This window comes from Papio anubis, chromosome 1 (genome assembly GCF_008728515.1).
Source record: "Papio anubis isolate 15944 chromosome 1, Panubis1.0, whole genome shotgun sequence".
Lineage (NCBI taxonomy): Eukaryota > Metazoa > Chordata > Mammalia > Primates > Cercopithecidae > Papio > Papio anubis.
Genome location: NC_044976.1, coordinates 197,745,539 through 197,769,728, shown reverse-complemented (window position 1 = coordinate 197,769,728; position 24,190 = coordinate 197,745,539). Strand labels below are relative to the sequence as shown.

The 24,190-nt window shown below is 39.7% G+C and overlaps 1 protein-coding gene across 1 annotated transcript in view; it reads right to left on the bottom strand.

Moving 5' to 3' along the window:
* RGS5 (regulator of G protein signaling 5) overlaps positions 1-23,820 on the bottom strand; it is a 60,027-nt gene extending 36,207 nt beyond the window's left edge. The window contains exon 1 of the mRNA XM_003893477.3: positions 23,444-23,820. Coding sequence (XP_003893526.1) covers positions 23,444-23,487 — 44 coding nt within the window. The 5' untranslated portion in view covers positions 23,488-23,820. The remainder of the gene's footprint in view (positions 1-23,443) is intronic.
* Between the last annotated feature and the right edge of the window lie 370 nt (positions 23,821-24,190).

Below are 24,190 nucleotides of genomic sequence, written 5' to 3'. Positions count from 1 at the left end.
TGATCTTGAATATGTTATTTGAGCTCTCTTGTTTTCTGTCAAAAAAGAAAAGGAAAAGAAAGAGAAAGGGAGGAAGGAAATCAGTTTAGTGAGAAAATCTCTAATAGCTCCTCCAGCTATAAAAAATTAAGATTTCAAGAGTATCACATTTAATATATTTACTATATAAATGAGAACAATCAAGGACCTGAGGTGTTCAATGCCTTGTGAATGGCACCATGTATTCCTTTTTACTCAACCCTTCTTCCCAATATCCCATTTTATGTAACTATAATATTCTCCTTACTCTCACAATTTATAAACTCTCCAATCTACATTATTTAGACTGTCTTCTTTATTGTCAATAGCTAATCTCTCACAAGTGTTTTTCTGTCTTCCCAGAAAATCCTTTTATTTTTATTTTTTGAGACGGTCTCACTCTGTCGCCCAGGCTGGAGTGCAGTGGCATGATCTTGGCTCACTGCAGCCTCCACCTCCTGGGCTCAACCAATTCTTCCAACTTTTGTATGAATATTTTTTGTAGAGATGGCATTTCACCATGTTTCCCAGTCTGGTCTCAAACGCCTGAGCTCAGATGATCCACCCACCTCCGCCTCCTAAAGTGCTGGGATTACAGGCGTGAACCACTGCACCCAGCCAAAGAAATCCTGTTAAATGTGTCCTTGCTTCTTCATACCTACATTTACCACCTTTCTCCAGGTCTGAATTACTGTAACATCCCACCTGCCCATTTCCTTCTTCCTACTGCAGTGCCTTCAGCACTCCCTATCAGACCAGCCTTGCAGAGACAATTTCCTCCTCACCTCTAATGGTTCTCTGTATTAACCACAGTAGTTCTCAACTTCAGTGTGCACCCAAATCACTTGGAGGTCTGGTTAAAACACAGACACTGGGCTTCACCCCAAAGTTTCTTTTTTCCCATCTTTTTTGGGTGTACAAATGTATGAGTTTTAACACATGGATTATTGCTACAGTTAGGATACCGAACAGTTCTGTTACCCCCAGAAATTCCCTCATGCTGCCCCTTTATAACAAAGCCCTTACCCTGTCCTTATCCCTAGCAACCACTGATCTGTTCTCCGTCCTTACAGTTTTGTTTTTTCTCATATACATAAGATCATATGGTATGCAACCTTTGCCTCTGGCTTTTCTTCATTCAGGAGGTCTGAGGTGGGGCTGGAGGATTCACATCTTTGGTTCAGGACCACACTTTGAGAACCGCTGATCTACCATATCTACTTCAAACATCACTTTCTTCCTTCTAATATCCTCCATTGCTAACATTATTTCCCATTATTCTCCACAACCACGTGTACACCTACTCCTGTTGGCCTCCTCAGTATCTCCCAAGCACACCATCTTTTTCTCCCTCCACCTCTATGCCAGTTTAATACTCCAGGACCAGAACAAGTCTCACTCTTTTCTTGAAACCTCTGTAACTACTCCATCTCAGACTCTTTTATCACTTTTCTACTATAAAATCACAAAACAGAGGCAAATTTAAGGGACCTCAGAGAGCTTTTAATTTGCACCTCCCCATTTTAAAAGTGGAAAAACTGAGATTTACAGAAATTAAAAGACGTTTCCAAGTTCTCATGGCCAATAAGTTACAGAGCAAAGAACAGAACACATTTCTTCTTCTAAAGTTATGGATAGCACGTTTTCAAGCAATGACTCTAACTTTTTGTAATGTATACCTAAGAGTCCCACATGTATGTACTTCCAGTGAGATAGCAAGCTCCATGAGGATGGGCGCCATGTCTTACTTCCTTGGTCTCCCCAAAGCATCTTAAAAATAACTAAGTATTGTAAAGTTGCTTTAATTCTCAGGATGACATAGATGATAAGACCACAGGTCCACACTGCTTGGGTTTATATTCCAGCTCTTACTTACCAACAGAGTGACTCTGGGCAAATTACTTAAATTCCAACCCTTCATTTTTCTATGTAAAAATGGTGATAATAGAATTTCTAACTCATAGATATGTTGTGATGTTAAAGTATGCATTAAGAGGTTTAATATGGAACTTGGTGTATAGTATTATCAATACTCAATAAATGTTACCTATTTTTATTATTGTCACTATCATATTTCTCCTATCCCTATCATCGTATCTCGCATATATGTGTTGATTAATATATGTTAATTGAATTGATGAATGGATAGGCTAGCCTAGGACAGGATGGGATAGGATAGGCTCAACAAAGATCTATTTGACTAATATTCAAGGTAAACTCCTTTCAGAAGATCTCCACCTCATAATGCAACCAATTCTGATAGCAAAGAGAAGATACACTGCTGGTCTCTTCATTGGGAACTCTTGTGGAGTGACAAAGAAAGCCAGTGTGGAGACCTCCACTGTTGCCTAGTTCAGCTCAATTACATTGTAATATCACCCCCCTGGTGCTGTAATTTACTTTAGTTTTAAAAAGAGTATTGTTTTTCCCAAGCACTGGCCATTCCCTACTCAAGGATTCCCGTGGAAATTGAGATATTTCCCATGCTTTTCTGGGCTGTCTCTGACATGCTCATCCCTCAGAGTAGGCTACTGGGGGTAAGGAAGGAGACAGTGGAGGGACAAGACCAATAGGACAGAAACAGTTTATTTCCCTTTGACCTTAAATTCCCCCATCTTATTCCAAATGTTGTTGGCAGGATGGCCGGACTTCTGGCAATTCATTTTGGAAGCCAGATAATGAATAGTGGGAAAATTGTCCTCAAGTCAAGGAAGACAGGCATTTATGGTTTATTTTGGTTTCCAAAGGTGGAAGGGTCAGAAGGGATTCCCACGAGAGCTCCTCTGAACACTGCAGTCATCCAAAGCCTTGGAGTGTCTCCATGTCCTTCTGCTTTGAATTATACAGAGGGGCTTTATAGACTGAAAGTTTCTTATTGTACATGGCTCTATTTTAAACTCATTTTATATATCATGAAAATGTAAATGAAAGTGGTAGTAAAAGGTATTGGAGAAGGAGGGAGGGAAAGAAGAGAAAGGTAAAGTTAATTGAGATCTTAATAAACATTAACATGTATTACATCACTTAATAAAACTACAGTTCCCAGAACTTTATTGTGTCCTCTCACAATACATTTACATAAAAGATACAAATTCATTACTGCAAACAACAATACTTAGTCAACATTTATCTTTGCCAGCTTTTTAAAAGAGTTTGCTGAGGAAAATAATAACATAACAATGAGGAATAAGAGGATTGTTTCTGAAACATAGAATTATATCTCAAACCATTTCTTCTTTCTCCCCCCAAAATTTAACAGCCACTTATTATTCCTAAGATTTCTATTTTCAGGAACAATCTGTTTACTGATTCATGCATTCAATTCGTTTCTGTATTCATTTACTTGTCAGTTTTTAACAAAGCAACCACCAAATTTGTCAGGCACTGTGCTAGATGCTATGGGGTTGTTTTACAAAATTAATAAGCAATTATTCCTGACCTCAAATTGCTTTCATTTTACAAAGGAGACATGTATAGATGCTTTTATTGAGATGCAGCTGTGATATGGTAGAGCCCTTGGTTTTTTGAATTAACACACCTGAAGTTAAGCTCAGGGTTATGGAGTATATTTTCTGTCCTTGGGCCAGACATTTAACTTATTTGCTGGTAAAATAATAATGTTGATAATACCTACCTTGGAAGACTATGCTAAGAATTAAATTAGATAATATCAAATACACAGACAAGTTGACTCTGAGGAAAACTGAGTAAAAGTGATATAAAATACAAGAATGATTGAAAAGTTATTTAAGAGTTTATAGAATGAAGGGATAGTTTCTCTCTGAGGGAGATCTTGCTGGTACCTTGCATGTCAGAGAAGGAAATGGTATTGGTTTGCATCCCAAAGCAGGCACCCTCTTCCTGTCTTTCTCCCATCTCTCCAGTGATTCCTTCCAATGTTTAATATGGAAGTTCACATTTCCCTAATAAGTTTTCTAAAAATTTCAAATAAGTTTTCGGGGTCCATGCAAATCACATTCCTGGAAACTTCTCCTCAGCATTCTTAGAATATTCCTTCCTTTTCATCCCGATGAGCCATGCAGTCTGCCCCATTGTTCTTGCACATTGAGGACTAAAGAATAGAAACTCCCCTAAATTGTGTAGTTACTGGAACAGGAGTCACTAAGTTAGAGATCTGGGCTTAATGGAGCAACAAAGTCTAGGAACCAAGCAAAAGGTCACCCTGTTGCCACAAGACAACAGGGTGTCTTTGGGCTGAGAACACTTTTCTAGACTGTAGACATGAACCATTTTAAACAGATAGAAATGTAATTTTATGTACTTCAAATGCAAGTCACAGGTGACAGGAGATCATCAGTTATAAAACATACCACCAAGGGGGAAAAAAAAGAGCCCTGAGAACTTGGAGAAGCCACAGAGAGTGCTAGGAACCTTTACTGACCACCCCATCCCTCCAAAAAAATAGGGGAAGAACAATGTCTGTTAAATTAAAAAGTATCTAGGTCACAGAAGAAGGGTTAGCAAGGCATAGAAACAGAAATAAAAGGAGAAAGGGGAACAAGTCAGATGGTCAAAGTTACATCCCCACATCGCCCTCCGTGGTGGCAGAAGGGACTTCTCAGAAGTGATAAAGTTAAGGATCTTGAAGTGGGAATTTATCCTGGATTATCTAAGTTGTCCCAATGTAATTACAAGAATCCTTGTAAGAAGAAGGCAGCAGGGTCAAGTCTGAAGGCAATGTGACAATGAAAGCAGAAAGAAAGATTAAAAAATGCTATACTGCTGGCTGTAACATGAGTCAAGGAATGCAAGTGGCTTCTAGATGTTAGAAAAGGCAAATAAATCAATTTTCCCCAGAACCTCCAGGAAGAATGCAGCCCTAGGGATCCATTTTCGATTTCTGACTTTCAGAACTGTATGAGAATGAATTCATGTTGCTTTAAGTGACTAAGCTTGTGACAACTGTTATAGCAGCAAATATGAAACTACTACACCTCACTTAGCTTTTGTTTTTTAAACTTAGTTAACTATAGAAAATAGACTTAAAACCAGACTGTTCTCTGATCCTCATTCTACCATTCTATTTTCAGTTAATAGATAATCCTAATTCTTTTAACCTCTTTTGAATTATCTGTTTCCCAGCCTTATCTAATCTTCCTCTCCTGAAACAGCTATTTGTTCCAATATTGCTCCTTCTCTACTAAACCCAAAAGCTCAAACCAGACAAGACAGTGTCCTATAGTCTTTATACATACACACACACACACACACACACATACACACGCGGGTGTGGGTAGGCTTCATTTTTATGGCCATGTTACCTATGAATTATTCCCTGGAGTCTTGCATATTGGAGTCATAGCTGTTTTTGAAATCAAATTAATAACTAACAACTATAAAATTGTCCAGTAAGATCAGGGCTTTTGACTTGAAATCATCTAAAAATTCCTACAAGACAAGGTGAGAGTTCAGAAGAATGAACCCATCACCTGCTACAAATAGCTTCCCTTTCACATAATCATATTCCATCAAGCGTCCAGTTATCCTCTCAACCCCCCAGGCTCAACTTGGTTATCTGTGATCCTCCCTTCTCTCCTTCCTCCTGTCATCCAGTTGTCTCATTTACTTTCTAATGTTCCTTGCAAGGGGCCCTTTCATGGGAGTCCCATTCTTACACCTCTGTAGGGAACTGAAGATAACTCCTGATGCTTTCCAGTCCCCTGTTCTAGATCCATTCTGAGGTTGGGCTGCAAGGCTGTCGCAACCTGAAGATAACTAAGGAAAAGCAAACATTAAGAGAAACCACACATTTCTCAGTTAACTGCATGGTTTACTCAACACATGCAATGCATAAACTTATTTAGTGCTCACAATAATCCTGTGAGGGAGGTATTACTGTGACCTCATAGAGAACTTAGATGATTTGCTCAAATTCACCAAGTAAAGGATAGAGGTATAATTCAACCTGAGGTCTCATGTCAGCATATGGGCTTTTAATTATTATCATGCAATATCACCTCTCTCGTGTTGCTCAGGTATTCTAACTGGCAGTTATATGCATCTGGCAAATAGAAATAGAGAAAAAAAAAAGTCTTTTTTTTTTTTTTTTCTGAGACAGAGTCTCGCTCTGTCACCCAGGCTGGAGTGCAGTGGCATGCAACCTCTACCTCCAGGTTCAAGCAATTCCCCTGCCTCAGCCTCCTGAGTAGCTGGGATTACAGGTGCCTACCACCACGCCTGGCTGATTTTTGTATTTTCAGTAGAGGTGGGGTTTCACCATGTTGGTCAGGCTGGTCTCGGACTCCTCGCCTCGTGATCTGCCCACCTCGGCCTCCCAAAGCACTGGGATTACAGGCATGAGCCACCGTGCCCAGCCCCATTTCTTTTTAAAGATTGCAGTGTAGTAACCAAAACTTTGTGAAAGATGTGCTAACAGAAGAATAAATATCTTAAAAGCAAAGACAGACAAAATTATGAATATATGACCAAAATTCCTAAATAGAAGTTTATCTGATAAAATAAAATAAAGATTAAATGTAAATCTAGAGGCCTTGCATAAGCTCAAACTCACAACTATGTGACCTTGGACAAGTCCCCAAAACAGTTTGGACTTGTTTTCTCATCTAGACAAGAAGAAATTGGGCTGGGCGTGGTGGCTCCCGCTTGTAATCCCAGCACTTTGGGAGGCTGAGATGGGCGGATCACGAGGTCAGGAGATCGAGACCATCCTGGCTAACAGGGTAAAACCCCGTTTCTGCTAAAAATGCAAAAAAAAAAAAAAAAAATTAGGCGGGCGTGGTGGCGGGCACCTGTAGTCCCAGCTACTCGGGAGGTTGAGGCAGGAGAATGGCATGAACCCTGGAGGCGGAGCTTGCAGTGAGACGAGATTGCGCCACTGGACTCCAGCCTGGGCGACAGAGGAAGACTCCGTCTCAGGAAAAAAAAAAAAAAAAGGAATTGATCTGTTACCCTGAATCAATTCTCAGTCTGTGATTCTAAACTGGTCATATTAGAGAAAGGGGAAAAAATTCACATCCCATATAAGGAGCAGAATCTATCAATTCCATTCAATAGACTTGTATTATATGCTTCTGTGTGATCAAAATTGTGCTAGGCACTCATTCCTAGTCTGTCATAATTGTCAACTGTCTTTGGTATTCTTTTCTTTTTCATGCTCTTGAGCCAGAATCCATTTAATAAAATCTTTTCCATAAGTAGCTAATGGCAGTTACGTATCCCTTTCCCTCAGCTGCACTCCAGCCATCTGCACTCACATTTCAGCATAATTACAAACATCAGGGCCCCATCTGGACCAGGAAGGGAGATAAAAACTGAGCTATACTTAGTGGATCCAGAAGATAATAGATTAGAGGGAAATTTTTAAAAATAAAATAAAAGTTATTTTAACTCTTAGATTAGCATTTGAGAAAACCTTATTTGCATTTTTCTCAATCTTGCCAGCTAAATGAGAATGGCTATGGCGCCCTAGTCACCTATACTGGTTTTTTGTCCAAGGTTCCTGGTTCATAATTCCCATAGCCCTTGTTACAGTCTTTTGTGATAATGGGTGTGTTAGGCCTTAGGAAACAGAATCTCTTTCCAGCCTTCCTTTCACCTACCACAGGCAGGACTCTAGTCTTCTCCCACCTTTGTGACTGTGGGTCTTAAGACACTCCCCTGAGAGGTCCCGCCTCATACCCTGGCATAAGAAACACTTCTTATAAAAGCCCAAGAGAAGTGGGTTCAGGGAGCTTCCGGATAGCTGGACACCTGGAGGTTCCCAGAGGCTGGCGCACCAGGGAGGGCATGGGAACTGCACGCCCCCTCCCCTATGCCTCACGCTAGTGTCTCTTCCTCTGTATCCTTTCCAATATCCTTTATAATAAACCAGTAAACGTTAAGTGTTTCCCGAAGTTCTGTGAGCCACTCCAGCAAATTAATCGAACCCAAAGAGGGGTCCTGAGAACCTTAACTTGAAGTCAGTTTGTCAGAAGTTCCAGAGGTGCGAACTTACCACTGGTAGGGGGACCGGTCTTGTGGGACTGAGCCCTCAACCTGGGATTTGACGCTATCTCTGCGTAGATAGTGCTGGAATTGAACTGGAGGACACTCAGCTGGTGTCCAGTGCTTGATGTGTGGGAGTTTTTCCAGAAGTCACAGAAGTCGTCTTGGTGATTGTTGTGGTGGTGTGAGAGCAGACGGAAAACACAGCTTGAGGAGAGGTTTTCCGACATAGTACGAAACTGCAGCTGCACTGCACTCAGTTGCTAAAAGCTAGAGTTATCAATGGAGTTTAGAAATGGTGGTAGATCTGACTCCTGAGGAGCTGGTTCATTGGATATGTAAGGAAATACAAACTAAGAAGAGGTATGCTAAGCATACAATCCCCTGGTCATTGTTATCTTTAATAACTAAATTCAAAGTGCTGGGTTAGACCTCAGTGTTGGACCAAGTTTAGGTATAGGTTTGTCTGTGCTTTAGCCACTATCCTGAAAGGCACCCACAAAAGAAAAAATTATGCAGAACAACAGAACTACCTGTGAGCCCTCTGGTAAACCAAAAGATAGTCAACAGGGAGAGGGCACAACCCAGGAACTACTGAAACCAGGGCATATAGTGTGAAGGAGTTCCTTCATTTTGTAGATTGGTATCATCAGCCTCCTGAAGAACCTTTACTAAAATGGATTTGGGGTGGATTCTGGACCCACAGCTCATGATGAGATAATCACAGATGGTAAAACAGGATCCAGAGACACAGGAGGTTATTCCTGAGGGAAGAGACAACCTGGTGAACTAGAGAAAAGCTACTGTGGCCGGGCATGGTGGCTCACACCTGTAATCCCAGCACTTTGGGAGGCCGAGCTGGGCAGATCATGAGGTCAAGAGATCAAGACCATCCTGGCCAATGAGGTGAAACCCTGTCTCTATTAAAAATTCAAAAATTAGCTGGGCATGGTGACACGCGCCCATAGTCCCAGCTAGTTGGGAGGCTGAGGCAGGAGAATCGCTTAAACCCGGGAGGCAGAGGTTGCAGTGAGCCGAGATCGCACAACTGCGTACCAGCCTGACAACAGAGCAAGACTCCGTTTCAAAAAAAAAAGCTACTGTAAGGTCATAAGGTCTGTCTGTCCCAAGAAAATGAACTGTTCCTTTCCCCACATAAATGCCATCTAGAACAGCCCAGATGAAGCAGCTGTTCTGCTTAGAGTGCGAGCCATGTGGGACTGTCTGGTGATAATCAGGTTATTCACTCACTGAATATGCCTGTGTTCCCAGGACATGGTAAATGCTGTGGGTAAGAAAGCACCATTTGCATGGGCACTCCATATAATCTTACTGTGGCAAAAGTAAACGACAATCTAGGAAGTTTAATTGAATTTGCTATCTTGCCTTCCCCTCATGGGTTGTACATATACTAATAAAAACGATATGAGTAGGTAACAAGAGGATGGCAAAGGGCAGAAGGAAGAGTGAAGGAACTCATCCCAACTCTTCCCAACAAGGTAAAAATGTTTAAAATATTAAGACAATAGGTGATTCAATGGAGCAAAACAAACAGAAAAATAAAGAGATGTAAAATGGGACTCATGCAAGCATGATAAAATCTTTAGATGGTTATTAAGAAGTGCAATGAATACAGCAAACATTGATGGGGTTAAAACAAGGGTCTTAATACAACACTGTCAAAGTTTGTGGGAGTCAAAGTGCTCTCTGGTGATTAAAGAGCCCTAACCAAGTCCTTCCATCTACCCCAGTTAGGAGAAGTTTAAAAAGCCAGAAGACTAAGATTACAAGGAGAAATATGACCTCCAATTGCTTGGAGCAAAAGTTAGACCACTCATTTGAGATAAAGATTGACAAAGGGGTCAGGGTCTCCAGGCTCGACCCCCTTGTGGGAACCCAAAGCCTTTTGCTATGAGTGGGTAAATGGTCAGAGACTGGAGAAGTTTCCAGAGCTCCTAGAAATAGGAGTCTCATGTACCGTGGTACCAAAACCCACTGGTAAAGTCCTCACTTAGGCTACAATGAAATTGAGAGAACAGAAAAATTTGAGATTTGATAGAATTTGAAATTTGATAGAATTATGAGAATATTTGAATGTGACAGAATTATGAAAGTTGGAATGTTTAAGCAGGCTCTGTGTGAAGTGGTTATATTATGGGGATCAACATTGTATCTGACTGGAGAGTATTTCCCCTACCTAGTATTGTAACACAGAAGACATGTAAATCTGCTCTCCAAACAATGCTATTGAACATGCTAAATTAGAACCAATAAGATTGCTCAAGCCCAAGCAATATAGAGTAGAGGCTGAATGCACAGAGACTTTGTTTGAAAGCCCTATACAGAGCATAGACTGAGGCTTATAGCAAAAGTCTGTGAGTGCCTCCCCATGACAACTATGAGGACTTTGGACTACAGAATTTCCATTTGAGGGTCAATTATTAGCTTGCTATTGGACATTAATTAAAACTGCCTCTATAACTGAAGGACGTAAAATAATCTTGAAACCTGAAATACCCATGGTGTCTTGGTGATATCAGAGAAACACTCTAATGGGGATGGCAATGCCTGGAAAAGTTCCATAGTAAAATGAACAGGATCTTACACAGGATCATACTACCTGGAGAATGCAAGGAGAAGATACCAGCAGGGAGCCCCTTTTACCCTAGACTGACTGTGGAACTGTGTGAGGAGCTGCCAAACTCTATCATCATTTAGACAATACCCTATAAACAGTGCTCGACTGACTAACAGAGTTATTTGGTTTGTGGACAGTAGTTCCAAGGTATATGGACAGCATCCTGTTGGAAAACTGTCACTCCTATCAAAGAAGACAAAAACAGGTGAGCCCAGTGGGCTGAATTGCATGTTGTTTTCCTAGCAATGATGGAATAATTTAACAATGATTAAAGCCTCTGTGTTTCAGTTTTTACTGACTCATGGGCAGTGGCCAATTGCCTGGTCATATGGTCAGTGGAAGCCTAGCCCATTAAAGGGATGCCCACATGGGGCACAGCTCTATGGAAACTACTATGGGAATTCAAGGGGTTCATTAAAGTAGGACATGCTGATGGCCATCAGAAGTCCCCTTCAGGTTTGAAAGGTGATTGGATCAATACATATATATATCCCTGTGTGCTCTCCTGTAGTGGCCACCTGGGTCCATGAAATGAGTGGATATGGGAGTACTACAGCAAGGCAGAGATGGACTAAAATGGACATACTCTTCTTGCACACTCTGAAAAACAAAATGCCAGTAAGAACTGTCCAGTTTGTCAGCAAAAGAGACAGAGACTGCCGATGGCTGTGGCAGATTCCCTAGTGGTAAGGGCATGAACATAGCTGGCAAGTGAGACTGATGCCAGTAGCCTTGGAGGGCTACAAATGGGTCTTGACAGGAATAGCCACTGACCCTAGAGAGCGTTTCGCTTATGAAGTGTCAGATGCAAATGCTCAAAATGCTATAAAAAAAATAAAAGAAGATAGTGCAGCAATTTGGGTAGCCAGCCATCATCTATTCAGACCAAGGAACACACTGTATAGTCTGTAATGTCCAACAATGAGCAGATAGATATCCTCCTCAGAGTAACAGTTTAATGGAGAAGTGAAACAAGTAACTGAAACATTGGTTGTCTAAAATGGGAGCAGTGAAGGTGTGAAGGGCTGGCTTACTACCTTCATGAGTGCGTTTCTTATTATGCCATAGTCTAACCCCTGGTCTCTGGCCATAAACTCCTGGCACAAAGTTGCTAAAACTCTTCTAATTTCCTGACTGATAAGGGTCCTAGGAGCATCTTGTGTTCTAATACTTGGTTTTTGACCTTGGTTCTTTACACAGAGCTCCTAAATCCCTTGGAAATTCCTGGGTAAGAGGACTGTGTTTTGCTCTAATGAGGCAACTCTTGGTGGCCTCCTGGATAAGGGTTGGTCACTAGAAAAAACAAACCATGATTAGAAGCTTGGAGCTTTCAACAAAGCTTCCTCTGGGGAGAAAAGAGGGACTGGAGATTGAGTTAATAATCAATTATACTTAGTAATGAAGCCCCCATAAAAATCTCTAAAATGCAGGGTTCAGAGAGCTTCTGGGTTGGTGAACAAGAATGCATCAAGGGGCTGGGAGGGTGCTGTACCCGAAGAAATCACAGAGGCTCTGTGCCCCTTTCCATATACCTTACTCTACGTACCGCCTCATCTGGTTGTTCAACTGTATCCTTTGCAACTGTATCTTTTGCAATAGCCTTTACGATAAATCAGTAAAAGTAAAAATGTTTTCCTCTGTCTTATGAGACATTATATAAATTATTGAAGCTAAAGAAGGGATTACAGGAAACCCCAATTTATAGTTGAACTTGCAACTGGCATCTGAAGTGGGGGGCAGTCTTGTGGGGCTGAGCCCTTAACCTGTGGGATATGACGTTAACTCCAAGTAGATAGTGTCAGAGTTGAATTGAATTGTGGAACACACAGTTGGTGCCTACAAAAAGGTGGAGAATTTCTTGGTGGGGAAAATCCACACATTGGGTGTCAGAAGTGAAGTGTTGTGTGAGGAGAGAAAAAAGTTTGTTTTTCCCACTTAGTGTAAAATCCAAACTATGAAGATAGAAAATACCTATTTGCCTAAGGTGGAAAAACTTCCCATCAATCTACATTCATCTTTGTGAAAGAAAAAATGTTTCTTCCTACCAGGCCCAGCTACGCTTTCAGTTTGTGTGCACAAATCTCTGATTTCAACAAACAATGCATCTTTTATCCAAGTCATAAACAATATTGAGGGTACATGTGTGTAAGTGTGTGTGCATGCACATGCATGTGTGTGTTCAAATGACATCTTGTTTTGCATTTCGGTGATTCAGAAGCAAGATTTAAGACTCTGGAAGCTTGTCATCCAGAAAGCATCAGACCACCAGATCCTCTGGGAAAGTCTTCAGTGTGACCTGCATTGTTGACCTTGTCCCAAGTACACAGGTTATGTGGTCTCACACTCCCATTCACTGGATATCTCTCATAAACTATCACTTAAAATAACTTGCCAAAATACAGGAAGCTATTTTTTAATGGAACATCTTGATTCTTTCTAAACTTCCTGAATCCCATAGACAAGTGCCTCATCAAGAAACAGATGTTCGGCACAAGAAAATATCAAGAAGTGGAAGCTTGACCAAAACAGCTCCACACACTTTGCTAATAATAACAAACACTTGTGAAGGAGAGCCCTTCACATTTTCACAAGTACTTTATTTCATGTTGCTTTTCTTCTTCTGATTCTAATATGATAGTTCCAATGTCTTTCTAGAATGTAGAGTTTTAAGTCTCTAAATGATCTGTCCAGATGGGCTAGGTGCTGTTTTGCGCAATGCCTGGGGAAACAGGAAGGAAAACATGGAGAATATAGAATAAAGGTCTTAGCCTCACTTACTATTCATGAAACCAACATGATCATCAAGTATCTACTATCTAAAGTATTCAAAAGCTGCTTGGCCAATTCCTTTAAACATTGAAATATTTTCTTTTTGAAGAAGAAAAAAAATCAGGTTGTTATTTTACCTAGGCATGGCAACTGAATGGAACGCCTTGCAAATAAATACTCTGGACTTTTCAGGAGCTCTACGGTCAGGGTAAATAAGCCTAAAAACACACATGGATTAGCTGTGTTGCTAAAGCATGCATCCTATAATTAGGTTGACCACACCTACAGATTTTCTAGGAAAGACCCAATTTCTAATGCCTAGTCTGGAGGCAAACTATATGTGCCTAATCTGGTTGGAATTTGCAGTTGCTGAGCATATACACGCCTGACATGGATTTATGCAGTCAGCAGTCTTCATAGCACTTCCAAGAATTGTCAGTACTCCATGATCTACCCAGATGGCAGATGAAAATTGGTTAATTATGTAAAGGCCTAGAAACCCTGACATACCCCTCTCATCCCATCCTCAAAGATGAAAACTTTTCCACTGTCAAGGCAAACGACAAGTTTACCTCTAAGCAGCATTCAGAAGGGCAGGAGTGGGCCACCCTTTCCCACTGGAGAAAATGTAGTGTTGTATAAATGTAGTCAGTGGTGTCACACCCCCGAAGTCAGATGCATCTGTGTTTACTTTTTTATCTTGCCCTCAATGACCTTACACACTTGAAGAAGAAAAAATGAAGTTACTGTAAATGAAGTGCAAGCATCATACACTGTTAGATTCAGATTCTAATTCATCCTCAAATTGTACAAGAAACTTTTTCTTCATAGAATTCACCAAAATAAAACAGAATCACTTTCCACTGCATATTAATATATACTTTTCACAAATTGGGAGTATATTCTGAACTTATCACAAGTCTTTTAAAGAAATATGGGGTTCTTAATTGAGTCCATTGAGATTTTTAAAAATTATGGGAAGAAAATTGCACATATTTGATTGCTTTTTTTCTTTGTTTTGAGAGAAGTCTCACTGTTATCCCCCAAGTTTGAGTGCAATGGCTCAATCTCGGCTCATTGCAATCTCTGCCTCCCAGGTTCAAATTATTCTCCTGCCTCTGCCTCACAAGTAGGGGGAATTAAGTCGCCTGCCAACACGCCCGGATAATTTTTGTATATTTTAGTAGAGACGGGGTTTCACTATATTGGCCAGGCTGCTCTCGAACTCCTGACCTCAGGTGATCCGCCTGCCTCGGCCTCCCAAAGTGCTGAGATTACAGGCATGAGCGACTGTGCCTGGCGGATTGCTTCTTTTAAGCTACATCTGGAAGTTTGTTTCTTAGGCCTTCCTATATGACTTAGATGAGATACGAATTTAGAATAAAAATGGATTATTTTCTCAAAATCCATGGTGTCCCAATTCAGAATAGGTAGGTGTTGGAGCTAGAAGGAGTATAAAGGACCATATAATTGATCACGTCTTATTATAAATGTAATAGTGATACTCGGAGAGGGGAACTGGCACATGACTTATCCTCCACCGGGTAGTAGAAGCCAGTGTGACAGCTCAGATGCCTGTATTCCCCATCTAGTACCTTTCCCACATGTTATATAGCCTCTTAGGCTTGTGTCTAAAAAGACTGTGTTTTACGAATAAATTGCAAAGAAAGAATAAACAGGAAGGCTATTGACCAAGAGAGATATAAGATTAAGAAATCTCAATGTGTGAACATTTTTGGATCATAATACAAAAAATCCAATTGACAAAAGAGCATTGAAAATATGTTGATTCTTTCTGGATATTCAGTGAATTATAGAATTATTGTTAATTTTTAAGTATGATCATGGTTTTTAATGAGTCTTTATTGTTTTGTAAAGAGTTGATATGTTTTGTAAGAAGAAATATATGTTGATAATTAAAAAGACAAAAAACAGGCCGGGCGCGGTGGCTCACGCCTGTGATCCCAGCACTTTGGGAGGCCAAGGTGGGCGGATCACGAGGTCAGGATATCCAGACCATCCTGGTTAACACAGTGAAACCTCGTCTCTACTAAAAATACAAAAAAAATTAGCTGAGTGTGGTGGCAGGGCCCCTGTAGTCCCAGCTACTCGGGAGGCGGAGGCAGGAGAATGGCGTGAACCCGGGAGGTGAAGTTTGCAGTGAGCCGAGATCGCGCCACCGCACTCCAGCCTGGGCGACAGAGCGAGACTCTGTTTAAAAAAAAAAAAAGTCAAAAAACAGTAGATGTTGGCACGGATGTGGTAAAAAGGGAACACTTTTACACTGCTGGTGGGAATATAAATTAGTACAACCTCCATGGAAAACAGTATGGGGAGTCCTTAAAGAACTAAAAGTAGAACTACCATTTGATCCAGCAATCCCAATCCAGTGTCTGCCCAAAGGAAAAGAAGTCATTATATGAAGACATATGCACACGCATGTTTAAAGCAACACAATTTGCAGTTACAAAGATATAGAACTAACCGACATGCCCATCAACCAGCGAGTGGATAAAGAAAATGTGCTAAACATACACCATGTTGTATATTAGAATGGAATAATGTCTTTTGCAGCAACTTGGGTGGAGCTGGAGGCTATCATTCTAAGTGAAGTAACTCAGCAATGGAAAACCAGATATTGTATGTTCTCACTTATAAGTGGGAGCTAAGCTATGAGGATGCAAAGGAATAAGAGTGATATAATGGACTGTGGGGAATCAAGGGGCAAGAGTGAAAGGGGATGAGGGATAAAAGACTGCCTATAGGCTACAGTATGCAGTGCTTGGGTGAAGGGTGCACTGAAATCTCAGAAATCACCACTAAAGAACTTATTCATGTAACCAAACACCAACTGTACCCCCAAAACTACTGAAACAAAAGCAACAATAATAATTTAAAAAATATATATGTTGAAAAAATACGGGTAAAGTATTTTTGAAATACTGTACTATTTTATAAATTTATCTTTATTATTTTTAAAAAGATGAGGTTATGATGAGGAAGGATAAAAAGAAGTAAGTTTTATCAAAGGCTTTGGCACATAATTGACTGACTTAATTGTGTTTTCTTCACTGCCTACAAAGGGGAAAAGAAAGATAAAAGGAAAATAATTATTTAACAGGGGTCCTTCTACTAAAAACTAGTCACCTTACATATAAAATTTCATTTATTTCTTTTAGCACAAGATAAATATCCTCATTCACAAATGAGAAAATGAAGTTCAGAGAGGTTTGGTGACTTCCCAAAGTTCACACAGTAAGGAAGAAATAGAAGTGAAGTTATGACCACTGTTCTTTCTACCCCACACATTACAGTTCAAGGGCTGATCTTGAGGCCGGGGTGAGACTGTGAGCTCACATCCTTCCTTACTCTGCACATGTTCTTTCCTGTTCCTGAATCCTGTAATCTTAAGAGTAACTTTCTCCAATGTTTAGAAACAATCATGCTTTCACGGTCTTTATCCTCTGGGTGACTCAGCCTTCAAAGTAGTGCAGATACAATGTTATCTGAGAACTGATTAGAACTTTAAAGGAGGAAAGAGATAGGAAACTGTTATCTTCTGGCCTCCAGCCATATTCTGGTTCCTGTTACTAATTATTGATCCTGACTGAATTAATTAAAATTTAGCCCCTTTGCTCTCTGGTCAGCAGTACAGACAAAAACCATTAACACTGGCTCCGGAGACATAAATAAACTCTCTCCCTAGATATCATCTATCCCATAATAGTGTGTAGTCTTTGCTAGAGAAGGAGAAACAAATTAGATAACCTTTCAGGGATGTTTCAAAATGTAAGATTCTGGGATCTAAAAGTGTTATGAATTGATATGTGGTGATTCAGCATAACCCAGACTAAATGAAAGAAAGAATAGAAAGGGGCAACTAGCTGGAATACAGAATGTAATTCACTAAAGAAGCTTCCACAGTAACTGTATGAGGAACAGCCCAGGCAGTACAATTTCCTAGAGCTCACCTAAGGGATACCATCATTACAGCTAAAAGAAGACTCACCTCTTTAACAAGGTTTTCCTCCTTATAGACATGCAGACAGTCTCCTTCACTTTTCTTTTTCTCCTAATCCCCACTCCCCTTCTCTCATAGCAGACAACTGTCTGTATCTAGCAACACACACTCTTTTTCCCCTTATGGTCTAAAATGTCACTACTGATACTGTTCTTGGTCTCCCCAATACCCAAGGAAAGCAGAGAAAACACCAAGCTGTCCTGGAAGTGCTCCTGTCTCTATTTACTGTAAATTCATTCATGCATTCCTTCAACAAAATGTTTATTTGGTGCCTACCATACCAAATACAGTCTATCTTTTTAGTAATTGAATCATTTAGGCAAAGGGGATGACCATCTTACCCCTGAATAAATCTCTTCCATCCTCAGAGTTGGGAACAGATGAGCACTGGGGAAGTTCCCAGAGAACCATATGCAGGATGTGCTGCCCAGGAGGTTAACTGTGGTTAGAAACTCAGTGGTTTCCCTCCTTGCTGGCCTCTGAGAGATAATATAGGTTGTACATAGACGTCATAACATCAGCCAGTTTGGCTGCACCCTCCCATCTCTGGGTCTCTGCACATACAGGCCTGTCCCCTTGGCCTACATGGCCTTCCTTCTCTCTCCTCTTCCTGTCTAGACCTGGCTAACTCCTCTGTCCTCTTAGACTTTGTTCAAGCATCATCCTTGTAACCTTGTAAATTCTTCCCTGCCCACCAAAAGCTCTAGGGGCCCCGCCTACTACCCCAACTTCTGTGCCTCTTAGCACTTTATGGAGATATTCCTTCATAGTGGATTGCAACACTGAGCATTAATTTTTTCTTATTTATCTCCCTAACTGGGCTTAAATTTCCATGGGAGCAGGGCATAGGTCTTTCATCCATATGCCTAAGGCAAGTATACAGGTTTGAAAGGCAATCTAGAGAAATCATTGATATTGTTTCATCAGTAGGAATCAAAATAAATGGTTTTCTTAGTGATCCCCCTCCAAATTTTATTAAATAGTTCATTCACTTTCTTAATGTTCTAAAAGTTTCACTGCAATGTTTTCAAGACGTCTCTAGAATATCAGCTATAGTAAGCTTGAAATTCATACTTATTCTCAGCAAGCATGATCCTAAACCCAACCAAAGGCTCTGCTAGGACCTCTTTCAGGCTTCTTTGATGGTCCTCAATTCACTCCAACTGAGCTATCAGTTGTTCAAATTAATTGCCAGTCTTTAATTCACTTGGTGCTTGCCTTTTCTCTACAATTAGCCCAAGGATGTGCTCATGCCTTTGGAAAAGGCTGTATTTATTAATCCTGAAAACCCAGAAACCTTAACTCACTCTAGCGCTTTTAAAGGTTGAACAGCCTCAGAAGATTAGCAGTCCTGCTTATTAGCTGCCTTTCTATTCTAAATTGTCCACACTTGACCCACATAAATCAGAGAACATGGGGAAAAATGATTGTTTTGTAAAATAAAAATACATTTTAAAAACAAAATTTTTTAAAAGGAAAAATTTAAAATGAATTTAAAAATAATAAATGTTTGAAAACTACCTTTCCCATTTACTTCCTATTGCTTCTGAAATTCCTAGCATTGACACACCCTTGAGATGGCCAAAAGCCCCTGTGTGAACTGTGGATTAAGCACATTATACCCTTAGCAACCTTTTTAGTCTGAAACAGAAAGCAGATCTCTGCCAGTCCCCCAGAGTAGCAAAGGGCTTGTAGCTCTTTAAAATACGAATAACTGCACTGGTTCCTTTATATTATGATGATATTTATATTTTTGAGACCTACTGTTCATTAAAATTTTAAGTAGGCCTCACATACTGTTATATATTTAAAGAGGCAAATAATCCAAACTTTTGGGCAATGAATAACCATAAGCACACAGTTTTAAGCCTAACATTCAAAGCTGTAATCATAACATAAAGCAACCAGTTCAATTATTAGTATTTTCAGTTTTTTTAAATAACCCTCTTTTTTCAGAGACGGGGTCTCACTCCGTCACCCAGGCTGGAGTGCAGTGGTGGCAATCACAGCTCACTATAACCTCAGACTCCTGGGCTCAAGCAATTCTCTCACCTCAGCTCCTGAATAGCTGGCACTACAGGTGCTATCCACTGTGCCTGGCTAATATTTGTGGTGTTTTTGTTGTTGTTGTTGTTTGTTTTTTTGTTTTTTTGTTTTTAGAGAGACAGGGTCTCCCTGTGTTGCCCAGGCTGGCCTTAAACTCCTGGCCTCAAGTGATCCTCCCACCTTGGCCTCCCAAAGTGCTGGGATTACAGGCAGGAGTAATGTGCCTGGCCAATAGTAACACTTTTTGTTTCATAATACATTCATCTTTTCCCAAAGAGGACTATTTACTTTAAAATGTAAACTTGTTTAGAGAAATTCAACAGACTCTGAAAATAAAATAAATTTTCAAAAGAAGCCTAAAATTCAAAGTTGAAAATCATGGGCAAAAATAAGATCTTCAACTGATGCAACTCTTTTCTTTTTCATTGACAGTATAAGATTCTCACCCATGTAGTACAGGTTTCAATATGCCGAGGGCAGAAAATGTGTGCTTATGGTTATTCATTGCCCAAATGTTTGGATTATTTGCCTCTTCAAACATATAAAAGTATGTGAGGCCTACTTAAAATTTCAATAAGCAATAGTCTTAAAATCTAAATAAAGAATAGTTTATTCAAATATATCAAAGTTGACTTTGGCTGAAAGTTTCTCTAAACATGCAGAAAGGAATATTTTTTAGGATTAGATTTCTCCTTACATGTCATGAAAAAGTGAGTCTTTGTTAATTGTTGAAATGTTCTTACCTTATGCGGCAGATTTTGGATATCCTCACCCATTATATATATTCCACCTTTTAATCTTATGGAAAAAACTTCTCTTTTTGTTGTTAAAAAAAAGTTTATTTTGTATTCTTTGCTAATAAAGAGTTGCTGTCAAAAACAATTCCCCTTATAGGAAGCAAATTATTCTCATAATTGCTTTCTTACAAATCAGCATGAGAATCACTGAGCAGGTTGCTTCTGCCATGGCACAGTGGTTTCAGCACAGGGCTGGGTCCTTGATTATTTTTCATTATTTGATTCTTCATTCCTCCCAAACTTTATTTTTATTTTACATTAATTAATTAATTGATTTTTAGAGACAGGCTCTTGCTCTGTTACCCAGGTTGGGGTACAGTGGTGCAATATGACTCACTGCAGCCTCAAACTTCTGTCCTCAAGGGATCCTCCTGCCTTAGCCTCCCAAAGTGTGAGGATTATAGGCATGAGCCACCATACCCCACCTGATCTCAAACTTTTATAGAAACATAGGAAAATTTTCCTTTAATCACATCTCTTAGTAGTCATTGAGACTAAGCATACCTCACTTCGTTTACATTATGTTAGAACTGGAAAACATATTAGAGAACAATGAATCCAACTTTTACCTATTAAATTAGCAAATAGAGTCCTGGGAAAGTGAAATAACTTGCTCAGGGACACAAATTCAGATAATGACAAAACTGAGTCCGCACCTTACTCCTTAACTAGTACTGTTTCCACTATGATAAATAATGATATGCTATTCAGATTTTTGTAAACTGAATTTCGTTTCTAATGCCATATAGAAGTTAGAACTGAACTCTTCAGCAGAGCTTTTCATTTAAAACAGATTTTTCATAATGCGTGTTTTTTGCCCTAATTTATTTTATATGAATTTTAAAATATTTTTGCCTAAGCATTGAAGCATATCCATGTTCCTTTTGTGGCTTGGAGAGAAGAAATGCAAAGGCAGGAGCCTTTGTGGGGGAGGAAGGTGAGAGTCAGAGAATAGAGCCATGGGAGGCAGATTTGGAAGCATTTACTCAAGTATCATCTTCCCCTTAGAATAGACAGTGTTAAACCCTTTCCATGGGTACATGCTAACAGCTTCACAGCTCCACAATTCCATTTCTCTAAAACATTCTTCTCAGGCAGCATTGTAATTAGAAATTACAATGACCCTGTCTACATTCAGAACAGATTATGAAATAACATGTAACAGCGCACAATAATTGCAGTATTCTACCACATTCCAATAAATAAAAGACTCAGTGAATCTATGAGGAAAAAAGCTCACTCCTTTACCACTCACCACTCTTTAATATTCTACATGGAAAAGCTCACTCCTTTACCACTCACCACTCTTTAATATTCTACATGAACATTAGTTATATCCTGGTGCATAAGAATTTACTGTGCATTAAAAGATAAAGTGATCCAATATTAATGTTGCTAGTGAATCAGATATAACATAGTAATACGAATCATTGAAAGAAATGTACCATCCATATATCTCAGTGAATATTATGCATATTTATGAGAACACATAAAGCAAAATAATGAACATGGCAAATTTCAACAGAAATTTTATTGATTTCTCACCAAATGCCAAGCAATGTGTCATAGAATCACAAAATGCTTGGCAAACTGATGTTACAATCATTCTAAAGTCAATTGTTTGCCAATTAATAAGGTAAGATTTATTCACTACATAAGAGTACACAATTTCAAACAATAAGTAGGCACAGAAGGCACAGAAAATGCTCCCTATTTCTTAGGCTTTCTATATAGTAAGTAAGAGGAAAGAACAGGCTAATAGCAATAAATAGTATCCACCTTAAAACCTATCCTCTTCCCTAGGATTGGTACAATGGACAATATTGATCCCCTAGTTACAATCTAACTACTACAACTTAACAGCTACAAGTTTCTTTTATGTAAATTTAAAAACAATAATAACATTCTGTTTTTATTTAATTATCAATATGTAAGTATGCACAAGGTCATTAGGTAAACTATATTTCTTACTATTAATCATAATAAAAAAAAGTTTGAAAGTCATAATTCAAAGAGTAAGTCTCCCTGGAGGTTTCATATTCAGTTACTAGATAGTATTGTTGGGAGAAAAAATTATATGCTACAATGTTATGTCCTTAAAAATTATTTTTAGGTTATTTCTAGAGTGGAAGTCATCAAAAAGAAGACCTGAACTTGTACGAGACAGAAGTCATAGATGGCCCAGTAAACAATAAAATCTTCTGAGACAAACATTGCTAATGCCTTTAGGGATGAACATCTGTGCAAGGATCTTCTTTATTTACTTTAAATAACGAGGGATCAAACCCAGTTTAACCAAATACATTCTTAACAAAAGGAGAAGCATCCCTACTTCTCTGCATCAGAGAAGATGGTTGGGTTAAGTTTTCTAACAAGTAAGATATTTGTTCTTCTATTTGCTTAGCCTAGATACCTAGGATTCTCCAGAATATTGTCCAGCCTAGGGGAAACCGGGGAGCCTCAAAGATTTTGATGCATTTATCTGAAAAAGAATGCTAGCTAATAAATAACCCCTGTGTCCCAAGGGCTTTTTCTATGTCTAGCCATCCAGCTACTTCTATCTAATGAGGTCAGAGAACAAAGAACAATGAGAAATTTCCTCTTCCTCACTGCAAACTTGCCTCCCTCTCCCAGTCCCTGTACATTAATAAAAACTAACATTTATACAGTCCTACTAGGTGCCAGACATGGTTCTGAGTGCTTCATATACAATTAATTCATTCAATCCTCATAACCAGCCTGTGAGGTAGAGAACACTTAGTATCTCCATTTTACAGATAAGGAAACTGAGCTATATCAAGGTTAAATAAATTGCCCCAAGCCACACAAATAGTAAGTAGTAGAGCCAGGATTCTAATCTAGACAGTTTGATGTTGGAATCTATATCCTTAACCATACAGTTTTTACTCTAAATAAGCACTTATAGAATAGGTGTCTCCTTGAAGGAAATGATGTTCTGGATATTAAATGATGTATGAAATACTCTACATTGTATTAATCTCCTAGCTTGGATCTTCCAAAGTCTCTATATTGTTTACAGAGAAGAGATAATACCCAGTCTACAGTCAAGCACCTGTTTCACCTCAGCTTAGCCACAAATTATAATACCTCTATTACCTCTGGACAGCCTCCCTTGAGTAAAGATTCTCCAAATCTGCATCTCTTAAACTAAAATAACTTGGTTCTCACCTTTCCAGGCATGAGTGGGGCAAAGCTGCAAGTCCTTTGCACATTTTGGCAGGTGGCTTAGCTCCTCCGCTTTAAGTACAACTTCTTAACAGCAGAGCCAGTCTTTGAAAACTTCAAAACTGTCTGGGACGCCTTTCCTTCTGAGGTATATATAGAAGCTCTTTCCCAGCCCTCTGTTGCTCTTCCAGCCAATCCAGAGCCTTAGAGGAAACTGCAGGCTGGAGAGCAGCAGCAGTGGGGCCTGAGGTGGAGGAGGGAATCCTTTCTCTGCTGCAGGCACTACTGTGGCATAAGGCTTTCATCTGCTCGTATCACAACACACTCTTGCTGACCGGCCAGGGCAGGGTTAGGCCCTAAACTGTGCACAGGTCATTGGTCGTTTGAACTCCTAATCTCAGGCCAATCACAGGGAAGATGTGAGCTTCCTGTGAAGCAAAGTGCCTTGGACCACTTCAGATCGGTCAAAGTCATAGATTCTGAGGACTGTAAGGGCTCCTGGAGATTGTTTAGCCCAAATTGTTTCACAGTGAAGGAAATTGAAATCTAGGGAATTCAAGGAATGTGTACGTGAGTACTTACCATGTGCCAGGCACTCAGATGGATCCTAGGAATTCAGAGAAGAACGAGAAAGCTCCCTGCCCTCAAGACCCCAAAACACATTATAAGTGAGTGATGGAGGCCAGGCTGGGATGTTGTGAGCCTTCAGGGAGCACCAGGCAAGGTTTTCTGGAGCTGAGAGACAAGATC